This window comes from Cyanistes caeruleus, chromosome 6 (genome assembly GCF_971803275.1).
Source record: "Cyanistes caeruleus chromosome 6, bCyaCae1.hap1.1, whole genome shotgun sequence".
Lineage (NCBI taxonomy): Eukaryota > Metazoa > Chordata > Aves > Passeriformes > Paridae > Cyanistes > Cyanistes caeruleus.
In genome coordinates, this window is record NC_141706.1 from 8526272 (window position 1) to 8547630 (window position 21359).

At 53.2% G+C, this 21359-nt stretch overlaps 1 protein-coding gene across 10 annotated transcripts in view; it reads right to left on the reverse strand.

Moving 5' to 3' along the window:
- The window catches only part of MYRF (myelin regulatory factor), a 44049-nt gene that overhangs the window by 7742 nt on the left and 14948 nt on the right, over positions 1-21359 (reverse strand). For 8 of the 10 annotated variants that reach the window (XM_086895569.1, XM_086895574.1, XM_086895571.1 and 5 more), the window contains exons 2-18: positions 18786-18873; positions 17713-18039; positions 15113-15174; positions 12405-12723; positions 11867-12039; positions 11509-11632; positions 6352-6547; positions 5677-5753; positions 5077-5187; positions 4713-4803; positions 3660-3860; positions 2922-3030; positions 2403-2512; positions 1797-1957; positions 1277-1349; positions 620-708; positions 208-276 (exon numbers count right to left, since the gene is read on the reverse strand). In XM_086895569.1, the coding sequence (XP_086751695.1) occupies positions 208-276; positions 620-708; positions 1277-1349; positions 1797-1957; positions 2403-2512; positions 2922-3030; positions 3660-3860; positions 4713-4803; positions 5077-5187; positions 5677-5753; positions 6352-6547; positions 11509-11632; positions 11867-12039; positions 12405-12723; positions 15113-15174; positions 17713-18039; positions 18786-18873 (2380 nt within the window). The remainder of the gene's footprint in view (positions 1-207; positions 277-619; positions 709-1276; positions 1350-1796; positions 1958-2402; positions 2513-2921; positions 3031-3659; positions 3861-4712; positions 4804-5076; positions 5188-5676; positions 5754-6351; positions 6548-11508; positions 11633-11866; positions 12040-12404; positions 12724-15112; positions 15175-17712; positions 18040-18785; positions 18874-21359) is intronic. The other 2 variants (XM_086895570.1, XM_086895567.1) reach the window with 1 other exon arrangement.

A 21359-nucleotide genomic window follows, 5' to 3' on the forward strand; every position in this document is an offset into this window, starting at 1 on the left:
AAGGAACATTCAACACATCCTACCAGGACATTCTCTTTTCCTTCTCTATTCCTCATTTCTTGCTCAATTCAACTGCCGTCACACTGGGGTGTGTGGCTGTGCTTGGCAGGGTTTGCAGCTCTGGAATTGTGCTCAGTAATCCCAGTTTCTGTGCTCCAGCCTCTCCCAGGTGACCTCATCCCTCCCAGCGATTCCCAAAATACCCACCCATCGATGTCCACGAGATCCTCCTCGCTGCGCAGGCTCAGCACGTAGAGCGTGGACATGGACACCACACTGGAAAAGAGAGATAAGGAGAGGTAAGGAGGAGCAGGGATCAAGGATACAGCATGGGATCAATCTGCTTCCACGGGATTCCAGCCCAGGAGAGATGGATGCCCCATCCCTGAAGCACCTGAGGTCAGGTTGGAGCAACCTGGGATAGCAGAAGTTGCCAGCTCATGGCAGGGGACTGGAACCAGATAAAGTTCAAGGTCTCTTCCAACCTAAAGCACTCCAGGATTCTCTGGAAGAAGCTGCAGATCCACAGCCCCTTGCTGCACACCCCATGGATGGCCCAGCCCCAAGGGATGAGCTGGAGGATGCTGGATGATGCAGAAGCCCAGGAGTGGGATCTCACCTGAATGCCATGATGATGACCAGGGCAATGATGGTGCCCTGAAGGAAGCGCTGGCTGATGCAGGCCTGCTCCGGGACAACCGACGGAGACTGCGAGGGAAAAAATCCAGGATCAGCTCAGGACCCCCTGGATCAGCTCAGCTCCCTCACTGCTCTGGTCCTTGCACAGATCTTCCCCAGCCCATCCTGAGCTCTCTTCTTGCCTCCCTGAAAAACCTGACTTCCCCAAGTTTAGAAGTCATTTAATGTCTCAATTAGGAGACAGAAAGGAAGATCATGGGAAAACTGAGGTTGGAAAAACCCTCTAGGATGATGGAGTCCAACCCTTCCTCCAGCACTGCCAAGGCCACCACTAATCCATGTCCCCAGGTGCCACATCCACATGGTTTTTAAATCCCATCAGCAATGGGGACTCCACACCCGCTCCAGTGCCTGACAGCTCTTTCCATGAAGAAATTTTTCCTAATATCCAGCCTAGCTCTCCCCTGGCACAACCTAAGGCCATTTCCTCTTGGATAAGTCAGGGAGGAGAGCCTGATCTCTTGGCTCCAACCTCCTTCCAGGGATTTGTGGACAGTGAGGTTGCCCCTGATCCTCTTTTTCTTCAGGCTGAGCCTTCTCTGCTCCCGGCGCTATTCCTTTGGGACCCATCCCTTACCTTGCTGGCTACTTTGTGGGGTCTCTTTTTGTGGGGCACACTTCCTGCCCGGCTGAACTGGCTCCCAGTTTGGCTGCAAGGAGAAAGGAGGAATGGAGTGGAGCTGGGCAGGAATAGCTCTCCAAACCATTCCCAGGCAAAAATGGGATTTTCTGGGAGGGAGAAGACCCCTCTGTGATGTGACAGTCACAAACCCTTTTGGTGCTTTGCCCCAAAACCGGCATAGGCAGGGTCAGGATGGAGATTTTGGAAGTATGGGAAGTATAGGAAACTCTTTACCATGAGAAAGCAACTGACTTTAGGGAAACATGGAAACCATTTCATCCTGGGTATGGTTGGGCTGGTCCTGTGGGAATTCCAAACTTCCCCACGTTCAGCTCTTTGAATCCACTCCAGGCCAAGCAAAACCAGCCAACATCCCACTCCTTCCTCATCTCCCTCTTCCCAATCCAAGCTGCCCCTTGGAGGGGGATTCCCATTCCTGGGATGAAAGGGACATTCCCTGTGGCTCCATGGGTACCTGAAGGCTCCAGAGCTCACAGTTGACTTCATGCTGTCCAGCCTCTTGAGCTTGGCCAGCTTGTGGCTCCACCTCTCCAGCTCATCGATCCGTGTCTCCAGGTTATCCGTGAGCTTGCACAGCTCCTTCACCGCTCCCACGTTCTCCATGAAGATCCGCTCCTGTCAGGGAATCAGGCCAGCAGGCTGAGGCACACCTGGATCTGGATGATCCATGAGTGGCTGTGGGAGACTGTCCCCTCGATTCCCAGAGCAGAAACCAGGCTGCCACAGGCTGGGAAAGGTCAGGAAACCAGGTGCTCCAGGTTATCCTGACATAAGCACTTTATCTTATCTGGGAAAGGGAGATTAGGACCGGGAGCCTCCCTGCAGGAAGCTGCCAACAAGGAGCCCTTCCCAAGGGAGATGCTGCCAAATTTCACCAGCATCAGGCTGGTTCCTCCCTGCCAGTGTCTGATATCCACCCAGGGCTGCTCCCGACTTCTGGAAGACCAGCTGGCTCTGAAACTCATCTGGGAGCATTTCCCAGGCATCACTTTCCCTCTTCCATACCCAGCTCCACGATTCCCTCGAGCCAGGTTCCCCAGCCCCCCAGGCCGCCACCAACCTTGTTCACCACCAGGAAGTTCTCCAGGGTTTTCCCATTGGAAAAGACCAAGTCTCCAGTATCTTTCACAGCTTCCGGGAGGATCTCCTTCACTTCCTGAGCAATGACACCTGTGTGGAGGTGGAACAGTGGGATGGGATCATCCTGCACCCCCTGGACACTCCAGAAGCGACACCAGGGGTGTTCCCTCCTCACTCCAAGCTGTGCAGGGCTCCTTGGAGACCCTGAAGGGCAGATGATGGTCAGACAAGGCTGCTCCCCAAATTCTGTGGATAGGGATCATCACCCCACCATAGTGTGCTTGGAGAAACCTTCTCCCTGTGGGAAGTGCCACCTCCTCTCCTGCTCACTAAAGAGGAAATTGCATTAGATTCCTTAATTTGGGAGGTTAAAAGGCCCCTCTTGCCCACCCCACAGCTGGGGAGCTGCCCTGGTACAGAGCTGGGTACAGCCTCTAGGAAAGGCAGGCAATTTCTGTGGGACATTCCTGTGCCAGAGGCATATTCCCATGGGATGTACCTGTCTCAGAGGTGCTGTCAATGCCCACTGTGGCTGCAAACTCAGGTTTGTAGCTGTAGTGTACCAGCCTCATCCTGGAGATCCGCTTCAGCTGCTCTGTGGTGTCCACCTGGGACAAAACAGGCACATGGAATTCCCAATGGGATATTGCTTCTCAAATCCCCACCACTCTTCATCCAAGCAGGACAACCCACTGTGGCCCATGTGATCTTCTGTGGGAGATCACCCTGAGCCCTGAACTGTGCTCTGAGCAGCCATAAGGACAAACAATGGGGTTAATGTCCAGGTCGGGACAAGATCCTTGGATGGGGAAATCAGGAGACTGAGTTTCCTTGCAGAACCAGACACAGGAAAGAGACAGCTCCCAGAAATAGGTGACATTATATCCAGCTTTTCTGCACAGGAAAATCCATCTGAGAGGAATTCAGAGCAGATCCAAGCCTCTCACCCAGGCTCTGGCAAGACCCAGTGTGGAACCTGCCATATTGACCTTTTTTCCACTTATTTTCCACCTTTTTCCCACTGTTTGCCACTTCTGGCTAACACTGGAAGAGTCAATATTCCCTAAGACACAGTGGACTGGCTGTGCTTGAGACAGAAAGAATCCTAAGGCACTTCCCATCCACTCTGCAGTCATAGGATCATGGAATATCCTGAGTTGGAGGAGACCCACAAGAATCATTTGAGTTCTTCAGACTCCTGGTGACCCCAAGCCCACCCTGTTTTCCAGGTTCTCACCTCCTGGATGTCCTCTTTCACTCGGGCATCCGAAGGGTGCATCAGGGACCCCATGACCTTCACATTGCCATGGACCACCAGGGCTTCATCCGGGCGGTCCGTGTTGATTCCCACGCGGCCGTGGTGGAAGACGGTGTCTGGGAGCTGCGCCCGCTGCCAGAGCACGTCACTGTCACTCTCAAACTGCCCCGGGTTGGAAGCCTGTGGAGAAACGGGAAAACAGCAACAGGCTGAAAGGCAGGGAGGGGAGTGCTGGGAAGCAGAGATGGGGAAGGTTGGCCCTTCCTGCTCCTCTCCTCTCCCTAAAGGAATATCCTTGCTTCCTTCAGCTGTTACCCCCAGCTATCAGTGTTCCAGCCACTCAGGACAGCAGGAAACCAAGTGACATGGATGACACTCCTGGGTCCCAAATTCAGAGCATTCCAGGCTACCTGCAGTTCTCTGAAATCCTGCGCTGGACATCCTGGAAGCTGCCTAATCCATTGTGGACTTCCTGTCTGAGATCCCTGTTTGGGTTTTACTACCTGTTTTCATGTTTTGGAGCTGAGTGCTCCAGTAAAACCCTGGAAGAGCCTGGGAATGGTGCCTTTCTTTTCCTGCTCCTCTGCCTTAGGACGTGAAAAGGTGATGGTCTGGGAACGTGCCCAATTTTCCAATTTTTCTTCCCAATTTTTGCATCTTCTTGTTCCTGCTGCAGAGTTCCAACAACACTCTTCCCTCATTCCCAACAGTTCTACTGGACACTGATCCCATTTGGAGAATGGGATTCCTGTAACAGGTTCTTGAACCAGGTATGGAAAGTCTGCAGCCAGAACCCAAGTGTGGACAGGAAAAGCAAGGCAGGGAGAGTCTGGAGGAGGTGGGAGAGGTGGGAAATCAAGTTTGGAAAAGACCACTAAGAACATCAAAGCCAACCCAGCACCACCATCACATTCACCATTAAACCATGACCCCAGGTGCCACATCCACATTTTTTCTGAACATGGAATGTGGGAAACAGCCCAGGATGGTGCAGCAAAGGAGTGTGGATAGAGGGAGGAGACGGGGATTTACCCGGACGATGATCCGCTCGGAGATGTGAGCTGCCAACGTGTAGTTCTGGTTCTGGGCATGTGCCTGCAGGGCCACCACCAGCATGAAGTACCTGCAGGAGGACACAGCTTAGGGACACAGCCTGTGCTGGGAAGAGGTGGATCACCATCCTCTCTGGATCACTGGGCACCACAGTGGGCTCGCAGCACTCCCTCTCCTTGTGCTGGGTGTCCCCAACCCCTCCCAGAGCAGGGACACCCTTCTAGTGTCCGCAATCCAGGCCCTATTCCCACGTCCCACTCCATCCACTCTGCCCAACCCAGGGACGGGCAGATCCACAGGATTCTCAGGATGTTCTGGAGGAGGCCCCCGTGTCCTCCCTCACCTCTGGTCTGGGTTGGGTTTGCCTTTTTTCCTCATGTTGTTGGCCGTGGTCTCGCTGAAGTGCAGCCGCCCCACAGTGACCTTGGTGACCTGCTCCGGGGGCAGGTTCACCCTGGAAGGAAAGGAAAACAAAGGAATGAGTGAGGATGGTGGTTATCTGGGAATGGTGTCTCTCTTTTCCCACTCCTCTCCTGTCTCTTCCTTCCTTAGGGGGGAAGTACACAGTTTTCCTGCACCTGGAGACCTTGAACCCACCAACACTCCTCCCTCATTCCCAACTGGACAGTGTTCCAATCGTGGGACCTGCAACACATTCTTCAAGCCCTGAGGAAGCAGGTATGGAGAGGCTAGAGCCACAACCTGGAGAGGAGGGCTTCCTTGGGAATGGCCTTCTCCTGGCCTGCTCCACCATGGCAGGTCTATGAACTGGGCACAGAGCAGGGTTGGGAATGCAAAGAGAGGAAAACAGGAGAAAAACTGGAGAGAGTGACACACACACAGTGGAGTGGGAGACCTCAAACTCCACCATTTCCCCACCTTCTCCTGCTGTTGCTTATTCCCTGGAAACACAGGATGTTCATTCCCACATGGACATACTCACGTGACGGGGTTGAAGGGCCGTTTGCTGCGGTCCGACTGCGACTGCTCAATGTTGATGGATTGGTTCAAGGCCTCGAGCTGGAGAGAGGGATTTGGGAATGTGGCAGAGCACAGAGACCTTCCCCTTCCCACCTCCTCCTTCCCAGCTCTCTACCCACCCTTCCATGACTGGGTACATCGGACTTGGGACACCCAGCCTGAGGGTGGGCATTGTCCAAATGTCAAAAAAGTTGAGGGTGGAAGGATCTTCCCGAAATCCCTTTATCCCTCTGGAGTCAAAGGCGAGTGGGAAGCAATCCTGAAGATAGCCAGACTGAGCCCACCTCAGGGCTTGTATTTCAGTGGCCTCTGGGGATGTTTAGACTTCATATTAGGGAAAATTCCTTCATGGAAAGGGTGGTCAGACATTGAAACAGGCTTCCCAGGGCAGTGGAAGAGTCACCATTCCTAGAGGGATTTAAAAGCAGTGTGGATGTGGCACTTGGGGACATGGATTAATGTCAGCCTTGGCAGTGCTGAGGGAAGGGCTGGACTCCATGATCCTAGAGGGCTTTTCCAACCTAACCAGTTTCATGATTGTGTGATTCCACACATTCCTCTTCTACATGAAGAGGTTAGCTGTTCCCAGCCCTCTTTTCCCAGCTGGCTTCACCGTGGTCCCTCAGCTCCTGCTTACCTTCACTCCGTGCAGCTTCAGGTAGAAGCATTCCAAGGGTTTCAGGCCCTCGGGGGTCTTCACGTACTTGGGATCGCCGAGCATTCCGATGTACACGGTGACCTGGAAGTGGTTCTTCTTCTGGCACACAAAGGCATCGTCTCCCACGGAGAAGTTGAAGCCCTTGTCGGCATCCACGCGGTACGTGAGCATGGGGCTGGGAAGAGGGAGCAGGTGAGACCAGGAATTTCCCACAGAAACTCTGGATATCCCATCCCTCAAAATGTTCCATGCCAGGCTGGACAAGGCTTGGAGCAATGTGGGCTAGCAGAAGGTGTCCCTGCCCATGGATCATCACTGGATGATCCATAAGGTGCCTTTCAACCGAAACCATTCTACATCTCTTCCCATTCAACTGGGAATGAATATGGAGATCCCAGTTCCAAAGTCTGTCCAAAGCCTGGAGCATCCTTTTAACGTGGCTCACTGGGAGAAGCAGCTCAGAGTGACCCACACCTTGTGGCATTCCCAGTGTCACCTTCTACCAGGCTGTACACCCCTGTATCCCAAATTCCTGCTGAAATCACAACCACCTGCTCTGGCTGCTGTGGAAAAGCTTCCAGCTCCCAGCAGACAGGTCTGGAGGAGGAGGAGAGGGAGGAGGAGGGGTCCTGGCTGCTCCATGAACACACACCAGCTGGAAAGGTTTAATCTACATCTCCTTAATGGGCTGGTTTCCATGGGAATCAGGAAAATATGCGGCCTTTGCAGTGAGTCCATTTTCCTCACCATCCATAAAGCCCAGTCCTAGGCCGGTGGGCCCTCGGAAGGGGGGAAGGAGCTGCATCTCATCCCACAGAACACCCAAATCCCGTGGTTTTTAGTTAAGGAACCGGGGATGAGGTAAAGGGAGAGCTCAGCCCAGCCCTGGATCTCAGGCTAAAAACTATGGAGCACTTTTCCCCCCAAACCAAACCACTTCTGACCTCCAGACAGACACACAGATTCCGCCTGGAGCAACAGGAGGGGAGCTGGACAGACTGACAGTAAGGAATATGGCAGAACTCTGGAGACTCTGGGAAGCAGACAATAAGGATTCTGCACTGGTATCTCTCCTTTTTTTCTGGAATAAAACCATTCTCCCCCTGCAATCACTTGAGGAGTTCATGTGGATGAGAGCCGGGGTGATTCCAGGTTGCCACGAGTGACTCTGTGATGGTCACGAGGAACTACTCGCTCCTTACGCCCCAGGGAGTTGGGAATGCTGTGCTGTGCTCCAGACACAAACCAGGCGGTGGGAGCAGAGCACTACCTTAGCCCAGAGGCATGAGAGGAATTCCCCAACCTCCTCCCAGCCTCAGCCCTGGATTCTCCATCTGAATATTCCTGACTGGGACACGAAGCTGAAGCTGACCCAAGCACCCTCATCCCAAGGGAGGTGAAGCCATTCCTGGCTGTTTTTATGGCTCCTGAGTGCTCACCAGTCTTCCCACTGTTTTTAACTGGCAGAGCCAAGGAGAGGGAGGGTCTGTGTGAACTTCTAAGCCATGGATGCTTCCCAAACCGGAAAACTGATGGCTGCTAAATGTGTGCTGACAGAGGGAATACAGGCAGGCTCCCCCTCCTCTGCCTTCTGGAAATTCCAGGTCTTCCACAATCTCCTTCCAGAGGCTCCTTTTCACTGATTTTACCATTTTCCCAATGGCTGTGGCTGGTGCATCCCCCAAATTGGGATCTCTGCACTGGGATTGACCAGAGGGAAGAAGCTGCTTTCCATGCTGGCTTTTCCAGGAAGAGTGCAGGGGCCAAAGGGCAAAGTGTCAGGAATAAAAGGTCTGGGGTCAAATGGATTATTTGATCCTGAACATCCCCACTGACAGGGGTGGATTAAGGCAGGATAGAAGGGCAGGATCAGACGAGGTTTTTCCTGATCCCAATGAGGGTGAGGGGTTGCAAACTTTCCACAGGGAATTGTATGGGGATTCTGCCAAGAGCAGGACAGCAGAGGGATGCTCATGTACCCCCATTTCTCCCTCCCTCCCTTCCAGGCTTCCTCTTATCTAAACCACTCCTAAAACAAAAACCTAATCCAAAAACGTTCCCTAATTCCATGCAATCCCTGATTTCTTTTGCTTCCAAGACACAAACTCCAGCTGAGCAGCAGGACACTGTCATCTTTCCCACACAGCCCCACCTGTGTGCCCATACTACGTATTCCCTTCAGCTTCCCGGGATACATCCATGATCCATCACCAGCACCCCGTATCACGTGTCCCAAAACACATCCAGCAGGTCTGGACCACATCCCACTGGTCTCCATTTCCTTGGTGAGATCCAGGACGTGCAGCACAGCCAAGTTCGGAGCTGTTTATCCGGACACTTCTACCAGCCAGAGGGTGCAACCCCAAAACCCCAGGATTAGCCCCCAGAAAACACCAGCTTGCAGGATGGGAAAAGAACAGCACCTTCCCAGTTTCCCAGTTCTAAGGCTCTGGCCTCAGCATGGAGATGTTTCCATGAAGGGCTGCACTATTCCCAGCTGCCTTCCCTCAAACTGGGAGAAGGAGGAGGGAGCTGGAATTTATCGGAGCCCGCTGTCAGGGAGATGAATGGCTCCTTCTCCCAGGAGTAAATTAGGGAATTTCCCAGTTCCAGGCCTCTTTGGCTCCACTGCTGGAAACCAGCTCATCCCTGGAAAAGTTCACCGAGTCTAAAACCACAAAGTCAGAGCAAAAGGCCAAAAAAATTCTATGTTATCCACAAAATTAATCCAGGGATTTTTGTCTCCTTCAACAACACAGATTCCTTGGCAAAACCTGAGACATGAGCCTGGAATGGAACCTAATCCCTACCCCATCCCCTTATGGAACCTAATTTTTTGTGTGCAAAGGGAGGCAAACATGGAATAGCATTAATTGTATTTTTGCCCTGTAATCATTCCCAAAAATCTGGTAAGAACCTGGACAGCTTCCCATGCTCTCCCTCCTTCACCTCCTTCCTGGACTCTTTTCTTAGGATCAAGAGTAGGAAAAATCAGATAATTCAGATGATTCACATTCCTAAGGCCGTGAAAAGGTTTTGGGCACCTGGATCACAGGGAACTCAAACAGCATATCGAGACTGGGGACAGCTTCCAGCAGAAACCAGACCGAGAATGAAGTTCCAAGGCTGCTCCTTGGAAGCTAAATTGGGAGAATAATTATGGATCTGGATGTGGATGATGCTCGCTTGCTGAGGACACCCAAAAGCAGAAAGGAAGGAGACAATTCCCAACTGCCAAATTTGAATTAACCAACTTAAAAAATGCCATTATAGGAGCAAGGAAAGATGGACTTTTTTGTGTGTTTCTCATCTGTTATCCTGGGAAAGTGCTGCACCAGGAGAATAAAGGGGTATTCCATTTAAAAAGAGATGTAGGTCCACCTTGCACAGGAGCAGGAAGAGTCCCCTGAGGTAACGTGGAGCTAAAAACTAATTAATCAACCTTTAACCCTTAATTCTGCTCAAATCCAGCGCCACAACAAAGCCCACGTGGTTTCCTCAAATCTCCACGGAGTCACCTCAATGGAATTTATTCCTTACACAACGGGATGACGACCTCAATGCCCCAGGAGTGGGTTTGATCTGGCTTTTACTCTAAACCCTGAAAGTAGGAATTAGGGAAGTGATCCCAAGATCCGAAGAGCAAGGCTGGTTTTGTTCTCCAGCAACTCCTCTGGACTTCTTTCTTCCCAGCAGAAAATACCATGGAGTTTGTCTCTGCCAATCCATCTGGGGACACCAGGGTGCATGGAAAATCTCTGGAACTGGGATAGAAATGCCTGGAAGTGGCCCAGGACAAGCTGTGATGTGTTTGGGATGGAAAATCATTTTCCCAGAGCAGGAAGCAGTGAGAAGGAAGGCTGGAAAACCAAAGGATAAGAGGTGATGTGTCCAGACAGGTCAGAGGAGGTGGCAGTGGAATTCCTGCACATGGAAGAGGGATTTTGGGGGCAGGATCCATGTAAGATGCTCAGCCTTCCCCATCCCACCATCCAGAGGGAGCAAACTGGTGGTGGAGAGCAGGGAAAGGTACAGGGTGGCTTTGGGGCTGCTGATATTCCTTTATGGAAATGGCTAGGTAAACCAGAAGGAATTGTCTTCCCAAATTATCCCTCTCCTGCTGTGGGGTGGGAAAACAGCCACGGAGTTCAAAAGAGGTAACCAGCTCCAACAGAGAATTCCTTGCCCTGGCACCATGATGAAAGATGGGATAAACACTGGATGAGCAGATTTGTGTGGGAAAGCTGGGACTCTGTCCCCACCCTTGGAGCCCTTGGCTCCCATTCCCAGGTCCTGGGTTATCCACAGGCACCGGAGCATTCCCTGTTCTGTGTCCCCCACAGAACCCCAGCTGGCTGTGTGGAAAGAGGAGGGGGGGAATTGGGAGGGAACAGAGGGTCCCTGAGAGGTTCCTGGAAGCCATCCCACTGCTTGCCAGCTCTTTGTCACCTCCCAGGAATGCAGGGAGGATCCAGAGTGGTTTCCTCCTGAACACTCCTCCTTCCCGGTGTGCTGTCTCCACCCCCCGCTGCCTCATTTCCCAGCCCACCTTCCCACTTCTCCCTTCCCTGTCTTGGTCATCCCAGCCTTCCTCTCTGGCCTGTCCGCCACTTCCTAGATTTCCTAAACCCCTTCCCTCTCTTCCCTTCCTCCTCTGCCCCTCCAACCACTCCCACTCCTCCTCCTACAGCTCCTTTCCATGCTTCTCAAGCTCTCCTGAAGTGGCTCTGGATGACCTCCAGCCACCCACACTAGGAATTCACAATCCTAAATTTAAAATACAGGATCCTGGTGAACCTAGGGAGGGGGAAAAGGTGCTGCTCATCCCAACATTCCTCAGGACAAGGCCGGATTTGCCAGTAAAGCCCTCCATGGTGAGCAAGGTCTGAGTGGCTGCAGAATTGTCACCAAAGCTGGTGAAATTCCTTCTGCTATTCCTTAATTATCCATAAAAAGTGCAGAGGAGTAACATTCCCAGTAGGAAAGGGGCAGTGGGGAACATTATCCTCACCACAAAGCCCAGCCAAGGGATATCATTATCCCATGTTTTGAGTGGGATGCTCCCAACCCCAGAGGCTTGCCACCTGCACGAGGAACATCAACTCCACTTTTTCCAGAGGCGAAGGAATTACTCACAGCTCCTTGTAGTTGGCATCGTATAGAGTTGCCCACTTGTTCTGCTGATGTGGCTGCCACTTGATGGACTGGAAGTTGGGATCCAGGTAGGAGCCGTTCAGGCTGTCGTTATCCTGAATCAGGCCTGTGGAGAACGTTAAAACGGATTAAATCCCGATTTTACTCCCTGGGCCGAGTATCCAGAGGGGTGGGAGCCCAAGGAAGAGACTGGCACTGCCCAAAGCTTCCCCTCCTGACTGCCAGAGCAGCACCAGATGCAGGCCAGGGGTGAATCCCACAGGTTGGCAACAGTCTTCCCTCCTCCCAAGCCCCTGGCCCGGCGGGAGCGGGGTTGGAATTCTGGGGATAACGGGGGTACCTGGCGAGAGCGCACCCGGCTGGTGCCAGGGAGGCGTCTGGACGCGATCGGGATTGAGCGGCACGGATCCCATTCCTGGCTCCTGCTTGATCAGCCCGTTGAGCATCTGGGCATTGAGGGTGTTGGGGGGGGACTCGGAGTGTTTCCGCTTCTTAGCGGGATGCACCGGGAGGCTGCGGATACCGCGGGAAGGCTCAGCAGGGAACGGAGAGTCGGGAGGTGACAATCCCACAACCCGTGACCAGGACAAGCGGGATCTCACACGGAAAACACAACATTCCCACAGCGCTGCCCCACCTTCTCCCACACTGCTGAGTCTGCGTCTCTCATGTGCTGAGCCACATCTTTAATTCCACAGAATCCCGGAATGGTTTGGGTTGGAGGATACCTTAAAGCTCATCCGGTTCCAACCCCCTGCCATGGGCAGGGAACCTTCTACAGATCTCCCCTTGTTTGTTCCTACCACCGAACCCCCACTCCAGGCAATCCACACACCTCCAGCTCCCATTCCCTCACCCCCGCCATTCCCAGGCCTTACTCTGCTCCATGCTGCTGGAGGAGCTGGTGCAGCATCTGGGATTGCTGGGCATGGTGGAGCTCAGCGGGCGCCATTCCTGGCCCAACGCCGTATGGAGGCATCAGGGGCTCGGCCTTCAGGAACATATCCCGCTGCAGGCTGGGAAAGTGGGAATTGTGCTGCGGCTGGAGGGGGTGAGGGGGCGGTGGGGGTGGTGGGGGGGGACCTTGGAGGTGAGGGGGTGGAGGAGGAGGCGGCGGAGGAGGAGGGTGCTCCAGGCGGGAAGGGGGAGTCAGGTGACACATATTTTCGGGAGTCATGGTCCGGAGGAGGTGAGGATCTGGAAAGGGAGAAAGAACCGAAGTTAGGAGTGTCCTGATCCCAGGTCCAACACTGACCCGTTTGTCTTGGATACCCTGGCTGGATGAGGCTTGGAACAACCAGGAACAACCAGGAAGTGCCCATGGCAAGGGATTGGAATGAGCTGAACCTTCAGGTACTTTTCCACCAAAACCATTCCAGGATTCTAACATTCCATGGGACAATGAGAGAGAAGAGACAATGGAATAACCTGAACAGCCCCAGCACTTCCAGGGAGGATTTCTGAGGGGGCACTTTAAACATTTGAACTGAAACTAGGAGGAGACTTTGATCCCTGAATTTAAATAAATAAAACAGGAACATTCAAATGCAATCCCACCCTTCTCCTCCTCCATTTGGAATGGGATACTAAAGCCATTCCTTAATTATAGAGGATTTGACTACACCAGCATCAAAATAAATGTTTGGGGTGTGGAGAAACATGCAAATCCATGTCCCTTCCTGCTCTGCTCCTCATCACCTCGACATTCCAGATCCACTCCCTTCCATGGGCAGGGATATCTTCCACTCTCCCAGGCTGTTCCAAGCCCTGCCCAACTTGGCCCTGAACATTTCCAGGGATGAGGCAGACATATCTTCTCTGAGAAATCCGTTCCAGGGCCTCACTGCCCTCACAGGGAAGAATTCCTTCCCAATGTCCCATCTAACCCTGCCCTCTGGCAGTGGGAAGCCATTCCCCCTGGTCCTGGTATTCCATGCCCTTGTCCAAAGTCCTCCAGCCTCCTTTTTCTTCACCAGGACAAAGCCCATCTGTTTTTCCAGCCTTTCCTTTGCATCAACCTGTACCTTCAGGTGTCCCCACAGGACACCACAAACCTGGCAGGAATGAGGGACTGACCCCTGGGACATGAGAAAACCACAGAGTAGGAAGGGACAGCCACTTTGTTTTAAATGCAAGACAAAGCTTCTTCATGCTCCAATGTGGAAAACTGGATGGAAAACGCATCCAGGGACTGGCCAAGCTGAGCACAGCCTCCGGGAAAACGGAGAGGGACGGCAGGGAAGGATCTGTTGGATCCTTCCAGGCTTAGCTGGATGGACTTTGGCCTCAGAACACCCAGGCAGGGGGTGAGTAACAAGGCCAAAGCACTTGACCAGGAATGGGAAAACTCCTCCCGTCAGAAGGTTTGGAAAACTGGAATGTGTTGGCGCTGGGTCCTCCTGCTGAAGGCTGCCGGGGCAGGGCTGGCTTCCACCCATCCTGCCCCATTCCAAGGTTTTCTGCTTCCTGCTGGGACCTCTCAGTGCCTTTTCTACACACATGGAACCGGATTCCTCCTTCCAGGCTCAATCCCAAACCAGCCTCCCTTTGGGAGCTGCCTCAGGGACAGCCCAGCCAAGGACAGGCAAGTGATGTGCCAAGGCATTCCCAAATCCAGGGAAAATCATCTCCAGGAATGCAATCCCAGCTTTGTGGGTGCCCTCCAGAGCCTCCTCTCCTTCCCAAATGAGCTCCGAGCACTCCAAAGTCGCTCTCCCCATAGTGAGCAACCTGGCCTCTTTGTTATATTTAAGGAAGGGCCAGGAGGAATTCCAGGGATTTTTTTTAGCAAGATAAACAGAACTCTTGACCTCTTCCATCACAAAAAAAAAAAAAGGAGCAGGCGCTGTTCCCAGTGGGGACTGGGCTGGAGCCTGGGGAAAAGGGTTCTCCTGCCGAGGGGGAAGGGAGACCAGGACAACCTTCCCACCTTCCTTCCCAAGGAGTTTTTCCATGGAAGAACAGTGAAGGTCACCAGAGGGACCAAACAACCCTCGGTGGCTTTCCTGGGGGAAGCCAGGAGTACCTTGCAGCGACCCTGGAGGGGGTCCCAGCTCCCTGTGCCATTTCAGTGGGAGCTAAGATCCTCAGGATCAGCTGGAGGGGAGGGAAAGGCTGGGAAGGAACTTACTGGAGAATGGCGGGTTCATGGCTGCTTCCCAGAGCCAGGTTCCATGTCAGGGACGTGCTCCCGCTCCGTGTTCCCGAGACAGAGGGCAGGACGAGGGGGATGGTGAGCTCCACATCCCACCCCGCCACGATCTCCCTGCACCCACAGATTCCCACCACGGATTCAGTGTCTGTGGATTCTGGGTTCCCACCACGGATTCCGTGTCTGTGGAGTCTCAACTCGCCTTCTGTGCCGGTCCCTCTCCCCTTTCCCAAAGCCGGGAGCGGAACAATGGGCGAAAGCCGAGGGATATTTACTAACTGATAATCTCCCCACGTAGTGCAGCCGCCTGTTTTCTCCCGGCTGATAAAGATTGCAGAGCCAACCACTTTCACGGAATAAAGAGGGGGTGGATGCTGGGATTTTGGGTTTGGATTAGGATTTTTTTTCCCCCTTCTCCCTTTTTGAAGCACTTACCGTTCACCTGCTGAGGGGAGTAGGCTTCTGATCCGGAATCCGGGGGAGAGTCCGGCAAAGTGCTGCGGAGCAATGGGAAAAGAAAAGGGAAAGTAATTTTAATCCAGTTTCTAGCACAACCAAGAGGTCCAGGTGGATCCATGCACCCTCCAGGATCTGGCAGGGAATCCCAGGTCCACCTGCAGCGGATCCTGGACACCCTGAATGTGTCCAGCTGGGATTGCCATCACTGTCAAGTGTTTCCACAGGAGCTTGGGAATAGGGATGTTCTGTTGAGCTGACAGTGAGAATTCCAGGGAACAGAAGCCAAACAGAAATTTATCTGCTTTCCAGGGAAAGGTGTGCTTCCCATGGAAATGTCAGCGATCAAGTGGAACGCATAGAGCTCTCTCCCCATTCCGGGAAGCTGTTCCAGGCCAGGTTGGAAAAGGAGCAGCCTGGGATAGTGGAAGGTGTCCCTGCCCATGGCAGGTGCTGGGCTACACAGTCCCTTTCCATCCAAATAATTCCATGACTCTATGAAATGGGAGGCTTTGGGGGACCTGGGGAGTCCCTGGGATGGATTTTGCCTGTACAAACCTGAGCACCACCACAGCTCCTTTGGTATCCCCCTAGACATATTCCAGCATCACCAGGAGCAGGATTTGGCTCTGACTGTGAAACATAACCCAAAAAATAGTGGGAGCTCCCAGCTGCCTTTTCCAGCACATCCATGGCTAAGGATGGCAGGACCAGGTCCTGTAGGGTGGCACAGCAGGGACAGGAAGGGAGACCATGGCACATTCCCATTTTCCACAGGAATTCTTTTCCATTCACCCATCCTATACCATCAGCTTTATGGATGTGAAATAATCCCAGACAAATCCCAGTGCTTGTCGGATGAAAGCCAGCCAAAAAGCAAATGAATAGGGGAGGAAAAGCACAGGACACGTTGCTCCACCTCTGCTCCAGACAGCACCCACAATTCCAGCTGGGAACCAGGATATGGAATCCTCCTGGACTAGAGAAACCTAAGGCCCATTAACTGGATTCTCCATCAGAAGTTGCACACAGCAGGGGCTGGAGGGGATGAGGTAGGGTGATCCCAAAAAAACCCCTGCCATACCTCTCTCATCCTCCACCTTCCCTTGGAGCACCTTTCCATCATTCCCTTCCTATGCCTGGCTGAGCATCTATTCCCAGCCTTATTTCCAGGCTCCTTGCCATGTGGGATCTGAGTTCATACTGTATTTCCTACGGATTTATCAGGATTTATGCACCAGCAAGCCAAGTCTTGGCCAGTAACAAAAGGGAACAGCACAATTTAAGGAATCCAGAAGGCTGGAAAAGGTGGACACTGCAGGATTCCCACAGGGAGGTAGCGTGGAAGTGCCCAGGCCAAGGGAAGGGTTTGTTGGTATCCACCACATTGTCCCTGAGCACATCATGGGGTGCTTGGGCCAGGAAGTGGACTCCATTATCTTTGTGTGTCCCTTCCAGGATATTCCATGACTGTCCACTGGAAAAAGCCTGGCACAAGGGGGAAGAGTCATTCTGGGATGCTGAAGGCATGCTGCCATCAAAACTGATCCAGTTCAGCTACATGCAAATGAGGTCTCCACCTCGGACAGCAAGATGTGATCCTTGCTCATGACATTCTGCAGAATTCCCGGTGCATCCAGAAGAAAAGGACATAACAAGGCATCACTTCATTCTTTTGATTCCCCCTAAGCTCCAGGTATCCTCCTGGGATCACTGCAAGGGAAAACCCCCCGGTCTGGGAATAAAAGAAAGGCAGATTTTTTTTTCTTTTAGCTTTCTGGGATGTCTTTCCAAGTTCATCCAAAGGGTGAAAGTCATTGGCTGAGTGTTCCCAAATTTGGGAATCCCCACGTTGTGCTTGGTGGCAACACTAGAGGGCACAAGGCAGAGGGAGAAGAGCCAGTCCTGGAGCCATCCTGGCATCACTGTCCTTGCATCCATAATCCCATGGGAGAAGGTTGTTCAGGGCCACCACCACCTAAAGATCCAGGCTGGAGCACAGCACAGCACCTTGGGATGTTTTTATTCCCCTCCTTCCATCCCAGACAGCAGGAACCACATCCTTTCTCCTCTTGGGAATAATTCCAGTTGGGTCCATCAGCAATTCTAAAACCTGCCTTTCCTCTCCCTCAAAGCTTGTTGAAAAGGACACATCCAGCTCAGATCCATGTTTTCATTCTCTGGAGCAGAGCATCTGCAACATCAGCCCATAAGAAGATGATCTCCCTGCCCAGGGTAGCAAACTATCCTCTGGGATAGTCATAGCAACATCCCGCAGACTGAATTTCATCCCAGAGACTGAATTTTGTCTTGTTCCAGTTTATTCTGTGTCTCTTCCTCCTTAAAAAATGCTCCAGTGTTCTTCCACCTGCAGATGTCCAGCACAGGTATCCAGAACTGTGTGATGGTGTGGGGTATTTTCCCAAAAAACCTTTTGGGAAGCTTCAGGAGCTCCACTTGTCCAAAACCAAGGACATACACAGAGCGACAGCTGTCACTGCTCCATGGGACCCTCCAGGTGCCACCAGCCCAGAGGAGCCTCCATCCCACCCTCATCCCACCATCCCATTCCCTCTTACCCAGGTGCGTAGGAGGCCTTGGGCTCGGATTTGATTGGAGGGACCACGTTGTTCAGGCAGTGGCCACCCAGGAAGCCCTTGGGCACCACCATCCCATTGTTGTTGTTGCAGTTGAGGTGAGCTCCGTAGGCGGCTCCGCAGGGGTTGGCCAGAAGAGGACCATGCCGGATGGGGAGCTGGCTGCTGGCGGGAGGGAGGTGGAGGGGAGCGCTGGGAGAGGGATTGCTCACGCTGCTGATGGAGCTGGCGGGAGGCGCGGGGATGCTGGCGGAGCTGGAGGGCTGGGGGTGTGGGTAGCTGGCGGGAGCAGGGATCTCAGGGAAGCAGCTGAGGGAGAAAATGCGACAATGTCAGGAGAACAGGTCAGTGGGAGTGATGGAAGAGTCCAAAACACACCCAGGAAGTTTTCAAGTGCCCAGGACAGCAACCTCCAGGAATGTGTAGCCAGCGGGATCTGCTCACCGTGCTCCAGCTTCACAGAGCTGCTATGACAAAGATCCCACTCCCACCCTGCTCCTAGATTCCCTTGGTGCTCTCCAGGTCTACTCCGTCCTCCTTCCCAAAGTTGGGGTACACAGGGAGATCCTTCCCTTCCCCACACTCATGTAGTCCTGAGGATTTAATCCGAGCTCCCAGCGCTCAGATTAAGGGAAAGCGTTTATGGTGCCCTTGGGGAGATAAAGAGAGGGATCAAAAGAGACTGGGAAAACTTGGAGGTAAGAAGCCAGAAAGAGTCAGGAGGGATGGGAATGATAAAAAAGGAAAGAGCAGCCCAGGAAGACTCTGGAGGGGCAGAGGTGATTCCTAAATGATTCCTCAAATTTCAGGGCTGGAAACTGCTCAACAGGTTTCCAGAGAAGCTGTGGCTGCCCCATCCCTGGAAGTGTTCCAGGACAGGCTGGGCAGGGCTTGGAGCAACCTGGGATAGTGGAAGGTGACCCTGCCCATGGCAGGGGTGGAAATGGATGAGCTTTAAGATTCCTTCCCACTCAAACCATTCCAGGATTCTGTGATCTCTCCATGGAAAATCACAAGGAACACCGTTCCTGCCGTGGAGCAAGGGAAGCACTTACATCTCCGGAGAGTCTTCCTTGCTGATGTACTCTTCCAGGATGCTGGTGTCAATGTTGGATGGTTCCAGAGCTCCATTAATGTCGTGGCCTGGAGGGGAGAGGAGGTGGAAGCATGAGCTGGGAGAAGGACAGGAAAGGGTCTTTGGAAACACCACCAGACCCTTGTGCAGTCAAGGAGCTGATCTGAGAATCATGGAATCACGGAATGGGTTGGAAGGGACCTTAAAGATCATCTCATTCCAACCCCCTGCCATGGGCAGGGATGACTCACTAGATCAGCAGATCCCTGGGGATTGCCAGCTGTCCATACCCACTCATCCCAGTGCGCACACTCATCCTGGGAGACGGGGCACGTGGGACAAGCCAGGGCGGGGACACAGACACATGGTGGGGACCAGATTCTTTGGGATCCCTTCCAACTCAGGACATTCCATGATTTCATTTGGACCCTTTGCAGAACGCACTGGAATTTCTCCACCACAGCTCTGGATCAGCTCCTGGCCTTCCTCCCTCTCCTCTGCTCCACAGGCAGGCAGTAGATTTCCCTGTCCTTTCTCTGGAGGGCTCCTCCTCCCCTCCCTGCCCTGTTCCAGGGAAGCTGGGCAGGGTTTTGTTGACAGAAAATCCTTCCTTTATCTGTCTCTCCCAAGTGGGAGTCCGGAGCCAGCCCGCGGTGCCAAAGGCACTGCCAAGAAAGTGGAAGAGCAGATCCAACTCCCCCTGCCCCGATAAGGAAGTCAGTGAAAGACCATCCTGAAAGACCCCACGTGAAAGCCCAGGAGAAGCCCCTGACCCCCTGGATCCCCCAGGTTCCCAGGAAAGGTCACCCGCTGATCCGCAAAGGCCGGCCTGGGGGGCTCCAGCCCACCCCGGCCAATTGCAGCTCTCCCTCTGCAAATCCCTTTCATACCAAGACAGGCAAATCGGCAGGAATAAATCCAGCTAGGAATTCTGCCAAGCGGACAGGGTGTGTGTGGACACAGGGATCTCTGCCTTAGAAACCTTGGCTGGAGGGGGGAGAAATGCTGGGTAACTGTTCATTTTTGGGACATCTCCGTGGCAGAGCCCGGGGACCTGGGGGACAGGGTGAGGAGTGTCTTCCATGTGAACACAGGATCCATCTGGAGCAGGGACACACAATCCTGCTTCCAGGTGAGCACTGAGGTGAGGAGAAGATGGAGCAGGCAGAGCCTCTGGGATCTCCAGGTGTGCCAGCACCTCCAGTATGGAGTTGCAGATCCCAGGCAAGCACAGAGGTGGCTCCTGTCCCTCCACTGTGACAGCCACATCCTGTCCTGAAGTTCCTGTGATGCAGCTCCACCCTCTTTTCCTCGGAGTTATGGGAGCTCATTGATGATCATCTGTATAACCCTCACTCATCCCTAAGGATCTCTGCCATAGCCTGCTCCCAGCACTTCACAATGACCACATCTCCCAAGGCACCTCTTCAAGCCTTTACTGTGATCCCATAACATCCCCGAAACCTCCTGCCAGGAATGAGCACTCCAGGAGAGTGGGAATCCTCCCCGTGCTCCATTGCCTCCCTCCTAGCAAAAAAAAAAAAACCCTGGGCTATAAATCACAGCATGCCTTTGGCAAACAGCCACGGAGATGTCACAAAAGTCATCAGGAAACTTGTCTTCATCCCAAGTTTTGGCACTGGGATCCACGATCAAAGCAGCAAAAAGGACACCTGGCCAATTTTTGTGACTCAGCCTGTCCAAGAAAAGTCCGGCTCCAGCAGGTTTCCCTCATACCTCCAAATTCCAGGAGCTCCTCCGTGGTGGAAGAGGAGCCCAGGAACCCTCCAGGAAGGAAGAGATGTCACTATAGGCAGTAAGACGCTGTGCTTCCCAATTTTCTGAGGGTGCTGAGGCCCTGGCACAGGTTGCCCAGAGAAGTTGTGGCTGCCCCATCCCTGGAAGCATTCCAGGCCAGGTTGGATGAGGCTTGGAGCAACCTGGGATAGTGGAAGGTGACCATGCCCATGGCAAGAGGGTGGAACTGGATGAGCTTTATAGTCCTTCCAACTCAAACCATTCCAGGATTCCTCTGCTTCCCTGGAGTCACCTTGAGGAGGGCGAGATAAGCCTGGTGACGCGAGAGGTGCGTCAGGGCTGGAGGGGAGACGTGGCTGCCCACCAGAAATCAAGGACCTTCCTCTGCTCCAGGACAGTGGGGTTTGCACAAATCCAGGGATATCGGGGCAGGGACGAGGAATGTCCCACCGCCCAGAGCTTCCATGTAGCTCTTACCAAAGCCAGCTTAGGTGATTAATTAAAAGCTAATACTGCTCCATAGTCACGAGATCCCAACGGCACCGGCATTCCCTCCCCCTCCCAAGTGGGGATTAGTGGGAAGCCACCAAGGAGGGAAGATCAACACCCACATGGCTCCTCATGGGACAGGCTCCCACATTTCATCCCAGCAAAGGTGAAGGGGCCCAGGGAAACACTGAGCTCATCCATCCCAAACCTTCCAGGTCCTTACATCCCTCCTCCTCCTGTCCCTGGCATTGCCATCCTGCTCTCCCACCATGTCACCACTCCAGTTTCCAACTCTTCTCTGGGAAGA